We start from the raw sequence: 13385 nt of genomic DNA on the forward strand, positions 1-13385 counted from the left end.
CAAAAAGTACGAGGATTAGGCATGTCTGCTTGAAGGGATGTGGCTTGCCAGCCTTAGCACATTACTAATTCATAGAACAAGTTAAGTGACAGACCAATACATTGAAGAATCTATGCAAAAGAGTGTTGTTTTTGACAAAAATGTCACAATTTTGATAAATTTAATAATACCCGGCCATCAAGTCTATGTTGAAATGATTGTGAGATGAGCTTTTTTAGCAACTCGCTAACCAATGACCATCTATGCTGCGACGGCTATCAGAGTACGTCACTAAAGTTTTCTATCAAAATATTAGCCTTAAGCCTTCCACCCCATGCATCGAACCATTGCCTTGCTGCTGAGCAAACTCGGTGTCATCATCAACATTGCACAAGTCACAACCCATGAGAGAGTTCCTTCTCCCATGGAAATCAATTTACAGGGAAATAAGCCAAGTCCACCCGCAATTTGTAAAAACTTAACCAAACGTTTGTACATTCTTGAGTGCTCCCAAGCCTTGGCTTCATCCAAAAACCATATGGAAACCAACAAGATCATCTTTGAAGTGTACTTGTTTAATACTTTCTATCCAAATGATTGCCCACATTGAGGGCAACCCAAACAAGGTTGTAAAGAACTCTATTGAATCAATTTTGAGTTCAATATGAAACATAGAGTTTTCACCGCTCGGTTTCTTAGAAAACCTGCAGCTCATCCGAAAACTAACTGTCATGATCAGATGTCAGAATGTATATACAGATACTGCTCTATGGACACTGGACTACGCATCATCAGCATCACTGCTTGTCGGATTGGAATCTGAAAAAATGTCACTAGCAACACCTCCTTCCATCCTCGCTCTGCAATGAAGCAACATGAGAGCTCAAAGGGATAGGAATATCAAGCCTCAAACCACTAGAGTATAAATATTTATTCCAGTAAAGATAAGTACCGTTCCAATATAAACTTTCCTTCCTTGTACTTCTGGCTCTTCTCGTAGGCTCTCTCCTGCAAGAAGCGATCAAATAAATCAAAGTAGACTTCACCACAAAACTGAAACGACATTGGCCACATCATTAAGGAGGCATCAGCAACTCACATATTTCCACCCAACAATTTGACGGCAAGAGTTGCAGTATATGTCCGACACGGTATGTAGACCTGTTGTCATCATACGGTCCTCTAGGGGTCCCGCAGAGACATTGACTCTGTATGAGTACAGAAAAAGATCAAAACCAATGTGCCTTCTTATTGCATAGACCCATTATTCTAATGTCACCCTTGCATGGATTTACAAGGGTTCAAAAAATACAAAAAGCAGACAGATTTAATGAACATTCCCCATTAAGTAAGTACTTACCTGGAAGAAAAAGACAGATACCTATCACAACTCTATCAAGTAGAAGGTAGGTAGCTTACACAGTGTTAAACAAGTAAGCCTTCCCTTGCCGGCAGTGGAATGCCTGGAACAAAGATCCCAGAGCAGGTAATGAACATTGACACCCATCATGACATCAAGTTATTACCAACAAAAAATCATTGTAATACTTCCTCTTCTTGCTTTATGAATCGCACAGCATTAGCTATGAGCATAATGCATGATGTTACAAAAGAGGTTCATGTGTCTAGCAAATGTAACTCGAGCTGACGACTTGCATATGCATTTCAGTATGGGTTGCATACTTTCATACGCTATGCACAACGTGTCATATGCGGGGAGGTATTGTTCACAGATCACTTCACTTCATAGCCAGACACGCACAAAAGAAACTCCATAGCTAATCATGCTTAAGCAAATAAGGAACAGCATACCCGGGAGACAAGATCCTCAAAATTCGCCAGATGGCTATGACAAAAACGGCAACTGTAAATTCTTCCATCAAGATACACTAGGAAAAGCCTTCCCATGGCGCTAATCTTGCACTAACAATGTATAACCAGACGATCACCTGGTTTACAACAAAAGGGAAGTTATCAAAGCGCAATGCACAAAGCACAAAGCAAGAAAGTATATGATTCCCTTTCATCATGTTAGGATGGGGGTTGAGGTGCAAACAGCATGCCTCCTTTCGATATGGTGTGTGTGTGTGTGTGTGTGTGTGTGTGTGTGTGTAAGGGCGAGCGTGCATGCAGTCGATCGCCTGAAATCGAAAATGAAAGATGCAACGTGCGCGTGCGCGCGCGCGAGAGAGAGAGAGAGTTTTGCGAACCTGCTGCTGCTATGGTGAGACGCAAGGCCCCTCGATTGGCATGTATGTACGGAGAAGAAGCGTTGGCTAGGAATGCTTGAAAAAGCACAGACACGCCATACCGAGGTTTTCACATACATTGACAATAGACGAGGAAGAATGAAGACGATGACCGTGAGAAAAGAGAACAGGAGAGGAGATGTAGAATACGGGTGACGAGGCAAATCATCACAATCTGACGCAAGTAAATGGCAATAGTTCATCATACGCTATATGCAAGCCATGGCACTAAGTGATACGTGGCGGGTAAGGGGGATCAGCGTAGGAGGTCTAGCAGGCATCTCGAGGTGGAGGCCTCACGACACTAAGTGACACAGGATTGCACATGGGGGCGGGTAAGGGGATCGACGGCGAGGGAAGTTTGGCGGGCATCTTGAGGTGGACACGACCATCCAAAAAATGGGGGCACCATTTGGGAGCCAAGATTGGAACCCACGACTTTGTGTCCCAATGTCTTTTTGAGGCTTGAGCTAATCACGTCGCTCGTCCGCATGCATGTGAAAGGAATGCCATTTTACATGGTATTATAAATGATAAACCTAAACTGGCCTAGAACTAAACCCGGACAGGCCCTATGTCCAGGTTTAGTTCTTGGCCGGGTTTAGTTTTAACAAGCGATCTACGGTGCACATCGCCTCGACGACTACGCGTGGACTTCCCATCCATTGATCCCCTCACCCTCCCCTCTTAAATGCTCCGTGCCACTTAGTCATGAGGGGGGAGCTCCCCCCCCCCCCCAAAAAAAAAAATGGTGGTGCAATTGAGGAGCCCGTATTGGAACTCATGACCTCATGTCCAAACGCCAATGGAGGCTTGGGCTAACCACGTCGCCCGTCCGTGTGCATGTGAAAGGGTTGCCATTTTACATGGTGTTATAAATGATAAACCTAGACTGGCTTAGAACTAAACCCGGACTGGCCCCATGTCCGGGTTTAGTTCTTGGCTAGGTTTGGTTTTAACAAGTCATCTACGGTGCAGATCGCCTCGATGACCGCACGTGGAGTTCCCATCCCTTGATCCCCTCACCCCCCCTCTTAAATGCTCTGTGTCACTTAGTCGTGAGGATATGCAAGGCCAAAGGCCCCCCTCAGCACTATCCAACGCAGGGCATTGAATGAAGTATAAGCGTAGGGCGATGAAGTAAAGCACCTTTTTCAAGAAACACTGAAGCAATCCGATTTGTCTTTGTTTACTTTTTTGGTCCGTGTTTACTTTTGCCCTATCGAAGTTCACTTTATGAGAAAGTGGCTTCGATCAAAACTCACCCATACAAAGTCCGATTGCAAAAAAATTTGTATCAAAATTTAGCTCTTTTCAAGCTCTACAAATTTGTAGAAGAAGTCAAAAGCTAATTTTGTAACTATAGAGGTCATTTGAAGAAATTATCAAAGACTATCTGAAATTTTAGGAACCTCTACTAATGATTCAATGTATTACTATGCTATAAGCTCTTGTGTGTTAGTGAGTAACTTTGTAGGGTAAGCGGAATATAGTGAATGGGCTATTGTATGTGTGTTTAGGTGAATTGGCCTGTTATAGCCATGGTGTATTATGCAACAATGTGCTGAAGATGGCTTTCTTTGTATCAAATGGCGTTATGTTTATCAACGTTGCCTAGTTGGTGTTTACAACAGGTATAGGAATCATAGAATATGTGCCCAATCAAGCCGTGATTGTGCACCTACGTGGGGTTCTATTTCTAGCATATCTTCTCCTAAGGAGTAAACAGTGTTGTATTCCTCTTCATCAATGGTGGTATATTCCCCTTCATCAACATGAAACCCTCTTGTGATTGAGATACCTGTGGAGACCAAGGACACACTTGTTGTGCATGGTCCACAAGGAATGCCAAGAAGGACTATTGATTTTACCCATATCTCTTTTCCCATAGGGGCCAATCAATAAGCTACTCAACTATGTTATGCATAGGGTAGGTTTAGGGATCAAAGTGTTTTCATTCTCTTTGATTTCGGCTCTACTTATAACTTGATCTTGATTGAGTGAGCTCAAAAGTCGAGCATAAGAACTGAAGAATTAGACCTAGTGCTTGATGCATTATTAGACCTAGTGCTTGATGCATTTAGATCTTTTGAAGGGCAGCAAGTTTCAACTTTATCATTAATTTTGGAAAGATAAGGCTTCACATGCAGGGGGTACATAGATCACTAATTTTGAAAAGATAAGGCTCCACATGCATGGGTACATAGATCAAGACGAATTCTTTAAATTTCCTTTGCTTCATGGTATGTAATTTTAAAAGCACCATGATTTCATCTCATGGCTCCTTAACTTTAGTTTCTTGATAGAGTCATAAGTTTTTTTCATAGAGGTAGAGCTATGAGGGAGCTATAAATCTTTACTATCCCAAGTGAATTATCTCCCTAAGGGGATGATGACCATAAGATTGAGCTAGTGCCTCAATGAGCTAGCTTGGTTGGTTGAATATTCGACCTCTGTGGCCCAAGTCATGGGTTTGAGTGCATCCAGACAACCCTTTGCGCTCATAAGGATGTTTACTTTGATTCACACAAGATTTGTGTGATTGGAACAAAAAAGATTGAGCTAGTGCCTCAAACTACTTTTACTAATAGACCTCCTTATTGTGTTCTCTCATGCACAACAAGAGGAAATTCTCTCACAAGTTAATGAGCTTATAGAAAAGGGGTTGGTATGTTCATGTTTATCTCCTTTTTAACTCCTTTTTATCACCTATTCTTTTAGTGAAAAAAAAGGATGTGTCGTACCGTATGTGTGTGAACACAGTAAAGAATTATATCCTAGTTCCTCACACAAAGGACATATTTGATAAGCTACAAGGTTATTCCTATTTGGAGATTTTTTTTGGTGATTAGTATCTAGCAAGTGCTTTTGGAATCCGATGGGCCGATTTTGAAAAGTTTCTAGAGAGAAAAAGAGAGAGAGAGAGAGAGAGAGATTGTATTATCTTCCACGGAGGTCAGATATGACCTATGGGACCAAAGACAAAACATTACAAACGTGGGGGGATTTTGGGATACATCTCAATCAAGGATTGAGGGTCCAAAAAAAAAGGTAAGATAAGATGAACAAAATCTATGCAAAGGGGGTGAGGAGGGAGCTGGTTTGGGAGTTCGAAACTCTTGAATAATGGCTTTACCTCCTCGGTAGACTACCCATTTCCCTGCTATGCGCGCTTCTTGCATCTTTTGTAGTTTTGCCTTCTTTTGCTTGAGTTGAGCGGGTGTAAGATCTTCTGCAATCCACATTTTGGTGTCTTTGAGAAGCCTTGATTGCTCAAGAAATTTGACTCGGTCCACCTTGGTTTTGAAAGTGTAGATTGCATGATTGATGCAAAGTTCATGTGCAAGAGAAGTGATTGTTGCTGGATCACATTGTATCATGGGGATTGCGGATTGGATGCGGGCCAATGACTCATGAAACTTGAGATCCCCCTCCCCTTTTCAATCCCTTGGGAGCCCACCAATGAGGGCGATGTCCTCCTCTCATTGTCGTTCACGTAGCGTGGATGCTACGCGAGAGATTACCTCTTTTACTTGGGTTTTGACCTCCTTTGTGACGGCCGTCTCTACTTCTTCTTTTGCCTTTGTGAATTTGATTTCTATGTGTTTCAACTCCTCCTCCTTGCAACTCTCTATTGCGGCAAGCCGGGCTTCGAAAGCTGAAATCCTTTGTTTCAGCTCGTCATTCTCCTTGTGGGGGCTTTCGACTTCGGTTTGAAGGCAGGTGATGTTGTCTACCTTCAAAGGTGTTGCTACGACTCCAGCAAAACTGAGCTTACCTCGGGATGAAGCTCGGGTAGCCATGAACGCAAAGAGTACGCTGCTTAGGTCGGAGTAGCCTTTAGATAAAGGCTGGTCTTCTTGAAACAGAGAAAGACACCTTCTTGAAACACAGACCTTAGGTCGAAAAACCCACCAATAAGGTCGATCTGCTTCTTGTTTGGAAAACCCTTCCTAGGTTAAGGTCGTTGCAAATCGGGTAACCTTGAGGTCGTTGCAAATTGGGTGCAAATCGGCTAACCAAGTCGACAAAACACAGGTCGTCGTGCAGTCGGCCACGCAGGACCAGGACTGCGTCGAAACCCACGCAGGACCAGGTCGCGAGGTGATGCCAAAATAGGTGCAGGGGGCTTGTGTGCAGCGGCCACGTAGGACCAGGACTGTGCCGAATACCCACGCAGGACCAGGTGGAGAGAGAGAGAGAGAGAGAGAGAGAGAGAGAGAGAGAGAGAGAGAGAGAGACGATATGTGAGAGAGGAGGATGGGAGGATAGGGAATGCATTCCACAAAGACCTATCTAATATGTTTCCATGTGTATCCAACTCTCTTTCACCCTCTTCATTTGGAATCCGACGAGCAGATTTTAAAAAGATTCTAAAGAGAGAACTAGAGAGAGAGGAGAATGGGCACAGAGGGAATGCATTCCACAAGGACTTATCTAATTTGTTTTCATGCATTTCCCACTCCCTTTCACCCTCTTCATTGAGAGAAAATGAGAGAGAGAGAGAGAGAGAGAGAGAGATGTGGAAAAACCTTGGATAAAATAAAAGTAGATCTTATGAGACATACACATACTTTTCAATTCTTTCAAAACATTTCATTTTTTACCCATTGTACAATTTGATCAAAACATCAAAAAGATGAACATTCATTATTCCTAGGAAGCATTACATTTCATATCACTTGTAGTACTTACGACATCACTTTATATGTTGCCCCCACAATCAATTGCTTGAAGGCCCTGATTTAGTAGTAGTGCTCTCATGTATGGGTATCGCCACCGTTGTATTAACAACTCTTGCTTGAATCGTTGTTTTCCATGTATTGCTTCGTCTCGTTGGGGATGGCCTCTAGGACATCCCAAGAAGATTTGATGGATGTCTCAAGATGTCCGACATTACCGAGAGAGAATAAAAGAAGATGTGAACACAAAACAATTTGATAAATTTGAGAGGCTATTAAATTGATATTAAACTGGATAGATGACTAATTTGACACCTCAAGAGTCTTATTCTTTACGACTCTATGCAAAAAAAAAAAGATTTCTAACCAATGCTCTGTACAAGTGAGCCAAACAGAAAACATATGTTCAAAAACCTTTGATGGAATTCTTATATGAAAAAGACATTGAGGAGAGATTTCAAAGTCCATTGCACGGAAAAGCGGATCAAAATTAGTTATTTATCTATGGTGCACTCTTTGTTGAGTGCATTGAAGACTTGGACCTCACCAATAATTGGTTGGTGGATAAACATATTCTCGTTCTGGCTTAAGTCTAACACATGAAAAATATGAAGTAAATGTTCTTACATGCAAGATATGGTCGCTTGCATGCAAGACTATCTTGAAAATCTGGGCATATACAAGTTGGCTCTTTGCAAATTGAACCTCATGTACTTTGTTCGCATCCCATCTCAAGTGTTGGAAGGACCGCTCCGCATGGGGCTATGTGATGATCCCGTCACATTCTCATTGGCACTCAGAGTCCACAAATATATATGAAGCACACTCTCCTACAACTTGTTCCACTTGATACCCACCTTCATACAATTTTTGCACTTCCTCCAAAGAAAGGTTTGTGCCAATTTGCACTGGCCAAATAGTCGGTACTGCACCAGGTTGTGTGTCAATCTTGCTATTCAAAATATGACAATGTAAAACATGCTCGAGACAAAACCAAAACCATTGATGGACCATTTCCCTCAGCTCTTTGTGATATCCTTCAAAAGAGGGAGTTGGAACTCCCACACTGGAGCCTGTAATGAATCTGCCACATCTTCTCCCCTCGTTAGGTGTTCCACTACATGTCACTTTGCTACCTTTGCAAGTACGCTAAGTAGCCTGCTTCGTTGATTTTTCTTTTCTTTATTATAGATCCCCCCCCTTCATTCCTCTTAAGAGGTGTGTTTGTGTCAGGACAAGGGTCCTGTACCCTAAGAACTAGGTTAGTCACGGACTACGGCCAAGGGCCGGGCTAGGCAGTGTGGACAGGGGATCCGTCTAGGGCAAGGGGCTAGGAGCCCGCCTATATAAAGGGAGGTTGGGAGGAGGATCTCAAGGCCTAGTTCCCTAGTTCTTACACTGGTATCAAAGCTTAGGAGTCTCTCTTCCACTCTCTCTCTCTAGGCGTGGTCTCTTTAGGCCCCTAAAAGCAAGGACTTTGGGGTGAGAACCGTGGCTTTTTTGAAGCTTTTCCAAAAATAGCAGTTTTCCTTGCCAATTCGGGCAGACTTTCCTTTTTGGGACGCAAAGCTATGGTGCATGAAAGTCGAAGCTCTTGGGATTGACACAGGTGCCCTGGGAAAAGGAGGGAGTTTCCAGAACCCCGCGGCCGTAGCCGGCCTAAGCAAGCCACGCCATCATCATCTTCCTCCTCGTAGTGAAGGATCTCAAGGCCTAGTTCCCTAGTTCTTACACTGGTATCAGAGCTTAGGAGTCTCTCTTCCACTCTCTCTCTAGGCGTGGTCTCTTTAGGCCCCTAAAAGCAAGGACTTTGGGGTGAGAACCGTGGCTTTTTTTAAGCTTTTCCAAAAATAGCAGTTTTCCTTGCCAATTCGGGCAGACTTTCCTTTTTGGGACGCAAAGCTATGGTGCATGAAAGTCGAAGCTCTTGGGCTTGACACAGGCGCCCTGGGGAAAGGAGGGAGTTTCCAGAATCCCGCGGTCGTAGCCGGCCTAAGCAAGCCACGCCATCATCATCTTCCTCCTCGTAGTGAAGGTCACGCTGTCTGCGCCTTTTTACTTCAACAAGGTGAGTTATTTTCACATAAGCATGGCGACTTGAAACTCAATTTGAGTCTTGGCCACTATTAGTGGCCCTTCCCACAAGCAAATCGACGAACAAAGCGGTCAAGCAAGCCAGAGCAAGCCGGCGAAGTCTTTCCCTTGACCTTCACGGCTTAAGATTATACTTAGTTCTGCAGAAATTTCAGAACCTGCGCTCTGGTGGAAGTCAAACGACCACAAATTCCAACCGATTTGCCGTTTGCATAACATGCAAATCCCGTTATCGGCCGCTATGAATTGATTTGTGTTTTCAAATGCATCCTCGGCTGCAAATCAATTGTTGATTTCACGGTCGCTTGGGATTTACGATCCGACTTCGAATTCGGTGTTCAGTTCAGTTGAAGACATAATTACCTAGTTAATTATTGCAACCTGATATGAGCTAGTGCTGAAGTTCCTCGGTGATTTCACCTCTTCGCCAATTCTACCGGGACTGGAAATTCACCTTCTTTACGACCGCCGGCGAGGTTAGCATAGCTAACTACCTTTGTGTTCGATATGGTTACGAGTTTTTGTTGCATTCCAAGGTACAATTTTCTCTTTTGTTCGCACAACACAAATTCGCCATGAGTGCGTAAATTGATGATCAACACATGTTTGACTTTGAATACATCGAATTGGCTCCACCTGTGGATGTCATGGGGCCAGATACTCTCACGGAGAGTACCATCATGGCAACAGGGATGGACGGTGCAAACCCAGGTGATCTATCTCTGTCTCCTTGTAACATTTAATGGCCTAAAATCTTTTGTGTAGCGGAATTTAGCATGAACATAGTGGGCATTTCATTAGAGTTGATTCCTAATGAGAATTACAAGAGTGCTTGGGTGGAGAGAGCAACAAAAGCATAACACCTAGTTAGATAGCATCGACAATACTTTCAAAAGAGAGAGCAATTAAGCTATTGACAATAGTTGAGGACCGGATTTGCATGGAGCCGGTCCCCCCTCCAAAAGGCTTTGTATTATGGTTTCTCCCATCAAGAGAGACATTGTACAATACAATTCTTTGTGTTCCTTCAAGACTAGCTAGTGCAATGAAGATGGAAGCTTCATACACCAAGCAAAACACTTAATCAAACACAACTTGAATTATCCCCATTCTCAGACCCAAGACCTCACACACCTTCGAAGATGGTGAGAGCTAGCAGGGTATGAGAGTAGATTGAGAGGAAAAAGAAGTATCTTACGAGAAAGAAGTACATCTCCTCACATAATCACTCATATTAGCATAGCTTAGCTTAGTAATTAGCTTGGTAGAGAAGATGAGCATGCATTAAAGCTTGGCTCTTGGTTGGATTTGCATCCACATGCCAAGAGAGTGTTGATGTAGGCTTCTATCTCACAAGCTTGGAGTAGGTGATGAGCTCTCCATTAAAGCTTGGGAGGAGATAGAGTATTTTCCCTTCACACATGGTCAAGTGTGAGAGTGTGTGTGTCAATGCCAAGCAAAAATCAGCCCCCCCCTCTCTTGGGCGAGCCCTAGCTGCTAAATAAGTCTGGCTTTTGCCTCATTGGACCTCCCCAGGTCAAGCCAATAGGGATTAAGCAGCATAAGTGATAGCCTTCTGACATGTGTCCCCCTTTCCCCTTTTGTGAGAGCTTTAGGTAATTAAATAATTAAACTAAACTCTCATTGGACCCCTTTGCCTCCTGGCCAATAGGAATCAGGCAAGCCATGGGGCTCCTGAATGCTCATTGGACCCTTTGGGAGACTGCCCAATAGTCTTCTAGGACACTTAATTCTTATTGGTTTATTTTATTAAATGTTTTTAAATTAATTAAACTAGATTTACTCTAGCTTAATTCTCATTGGTCCACTTCAAGGGTCTTCCAATAGGAATTGGGCACACCTTGTGGGCATCTGGCCTAGGGAGCTGACATGTGTCCCTCATTCCCTTTGTGTAAAGGGAGCATGTGTGTGTGTGTGTGGCTTTCTCTCTCATCCCCTAGCTTTGGGGCTCGCCCCCTCCCATGTAGGGATGTAGAAAGACTTTTAGGGCACACCAAAGCATCCAATTTTTCCTAGGGTTGACCTTTGGACACAACCTTTGAATTTTGGAACCTTAGCATTTTGGAAGTCTTAATGGGCTGAACCTTAGGGTCTTTTTGGCCCATTGTTTCACATGGCTCTTTTGCAGATGGCCCCCCCTTTGGATCCCTATTTTCCCTCCTTTGGATCCCTACTGTGGCCGGTCTGCTAGCTTAACCAATATTCTAGCTTTTTCTCCCTTGGCACTTCCCCACATTAAATGATCAGTTTAATATGAGAAAATCATTTAGGAGAATTAGATATTGATTATTATGACATTACCTCTCTCTTGAAATCATAGTCGTCCTCGACTATGGTGTAGAGAAGATAAAGCATATGCATGAGTCCTTTTCTTAGCGGGTAGAGGATCCCTATGTTACCCTACGACATCATTCCATAATGGATGACTAGTCCATTTGGCGCTTGAGAGCCTGAGGCTGCCGCAAGCATGTCTGCACATTAGTCCTATCAGTCTTCCATAGTAGAGTGACAAGCTCTACTTGGTGTTTGGGAGACGTCGTCTCCACAAACTTGATCTAAGCATGCATACTACTTCATTTTTGTGCACAAATAAAGAAAAAGAGAGTCTTATAAGACAAAAATTTTTGTTCATTTTTAACATTTTGTACATTTGCTTACTCTTGGGAAGCATTGTAAGCATTGACAAGGTTTAGGTTATCCTTTAATTGTATGCCTTGCATCCATCTAGCATCTTCAAAAGGATAATTCTTAAACTTAATAAGATATCGTCGGATAGTCTTACCGCCTCTTAATACCTTGTCTTCATGTCGGAGAATGGACTCGGGCTGCAGCACCTCCTCGTGGTCCTCGATCTCCGGTGGGTCTTCAATAGTTGGTTCTTGAGGTGGCTCTCCTTTGTAAGGCTTTAAGAGGCTCACATGAAAAGCATTGTGTATGAGCCAATGATTGGGCAACTTAAGTTGATAGGCCATCTCATTGATTGGCCTAAGAATCTGGAAGGGACCATAGTACCTTTTTGCTAGTTTAGCATAGTACTTTTGGTGGCCCGTAGGATTTTGCCCGTCGTGTGCCTTAATCGAGCCTTGGGAAACTTTAACAAGACCCAATCGTTTTCTTTAAAGGCTTGGGCTCTTCTGTGCTTGTCAGCAGCAGCCTTTTGCCTTTGCTGTGAGATAGAGATAGCATCCTTAATCTTTTGGAAAGATTCTTGTAGGTCTCGGCTATACTCATCTGCAGCGAAGATCTTCCCATGTACCTTAAGTAGCAAGGGACTTTTTGATCTTCCCTCAATTACCTCGAAAGGTGCTTTTCCTGTGGAAGTATGTACAGTGTTATTGTAAGCATACTCTACTAAGGGTAAGTACTTCTCCCATTGGGATCTTTGATCTACTTCCGTTACATAGGCTTTTAGTAGATCGAGAATGGTTAGGTTAGCTATTTCACTTTGGCCATCAGTTTGTGGATGATAGGCCGAAGAGAAGTTTAGCCTTGTTCCTAAATTCTCAAAGAGACCCTTCCAGAAATTACTGGTCATTCTAGGATCTCTATCCGACACTATGGACATTGGCAAGCCATGGTACTTGAAAATTTGTGAAATGAAGAGGGTTGCCATTTGATGGGCTTTGATAGTCTTTTTGACAGGTATAAAATGAGCTTGTTTACTGAACCTGTCTACTATCGTCCATATTCCCGTATTCCCATGGATAGACTTAGGCAATCCAAAGATAAAATCCATGGATATGCTCTCCCACGGTGAATTAGGGATTGGCAAGGGTTGAAGCAATCCAAGTTGCTTCCCTCTATCAAATTTTGTCTTTTGACATACCACACATTTGGAAACATACTCATGTATGTTCACTTTCATGGTAGGCCAATAGAAATATGTTTCAATTCCCTTTAGGGTAGACTGAATCCCTCTATGCCCCGCATATGGGGGAGCATGAGATTCATACATTACTTTCTCACGTAGTGAGTTAGTAACGCATAGTCTATTGCCATAGAGAAGATAACCATCTTGTAAAGTAAATGGTTCTTCTTTCTTCCCTAATGCAAGGGCTGAAATCACATCTCTAAAATCGGGATCAATAGCATACTCATCTATCATTGAAGATAGATCATTGTGAGTTGCTATGGAAACCGCATTCACTCTCGGTCGTCTTGAGAGTGCATCGGCTACTTGATTATGCTTGCCAGCAATGTGAGCAATATGAAAATGAAATTGCGAAAGGAAATTTGCCCACCTCATTTGTTTGTCGGAGAGCTTGGTCTGCGTCATGAAGTACTTAAGACTTTGGTGATCCGTTCGCAGAATGAAAGGAGTCCCCAATAAATAGTGCTTCCATGAGTCTAAGGCATGTAG

The 13385-nt window shown here is 43.1% G+C and overlaps 1 protein-coding gene across 1 annotated transcript; it reads right to left on the reverse strand.

The window, feature by feature from the left end:
* Window positions 1–426: 426 nt before the first annotated feature.
* Window positions 427–2328, reverse strand: LOC147420743 (protein yippee-like At5g53940). The gene is made up of 6 exons (XM_086504743.1): window positions 2190–2328; window positions 1792–1928; window positions 1399–1442; window positions 1079–1187; window positions 932–987; window positions 427–839 (listed from the first exon to the last, which is right to left on the reverse strand). Exons 2-6 carry the CDS (start codon window positions 1885–1887, stop codon window positions 761–763), a joined length of 384 nt encoding a protein of 127 aa, XP_086360869.1. The 5' UTR covers window positions 1888–1928; window positions 2190–2328; the 3' UTR covers window positions 427–760.
* Between the last annotated feature and the right edge of the window lie 11057 nt (window positions 2329–13385).

The sequence above is a fragment of the Adiantum capillus-veneris genome, chromosome 28, assembly GCF_014529385.1.
Source record: "Adiantum capillus-veneris isolate H3 chromosome 28, ASM1452938v2, whole genome shotgun sequence".
NCBI lineage: Eukaryota > Viridiplantae > Streptophyta > Polypodiopsida > Polypodiales > Pteridaceae > Adiantum > Adiantum capillus-veneris.

Excerpts from the sequence above, each read along its gene's own strand:
- LOC147420743 (XM_086504743.1), bottom strand. The coding sequence starts at position 1,887 with ATGGGAAGGCTTTTCCTAGTGTATCTTGATGGAAGAATTTACAGTTGC. Across the intron at positions 1,188-1,398 it reads GCTTACTTGTTTAACACTGT|AGTCAATGTCTCTGCGGGAC; the intron begins GTAAGCTACCTA and ends GTACTCATACAG. Across the intron at positions 840-931 it reads GGAAAGTTTATATTGGAACG|AGCGAGGATGGAAGGAGGTG; the intron begins GTACTTATCTTT and ends GCTTCATTGCAG.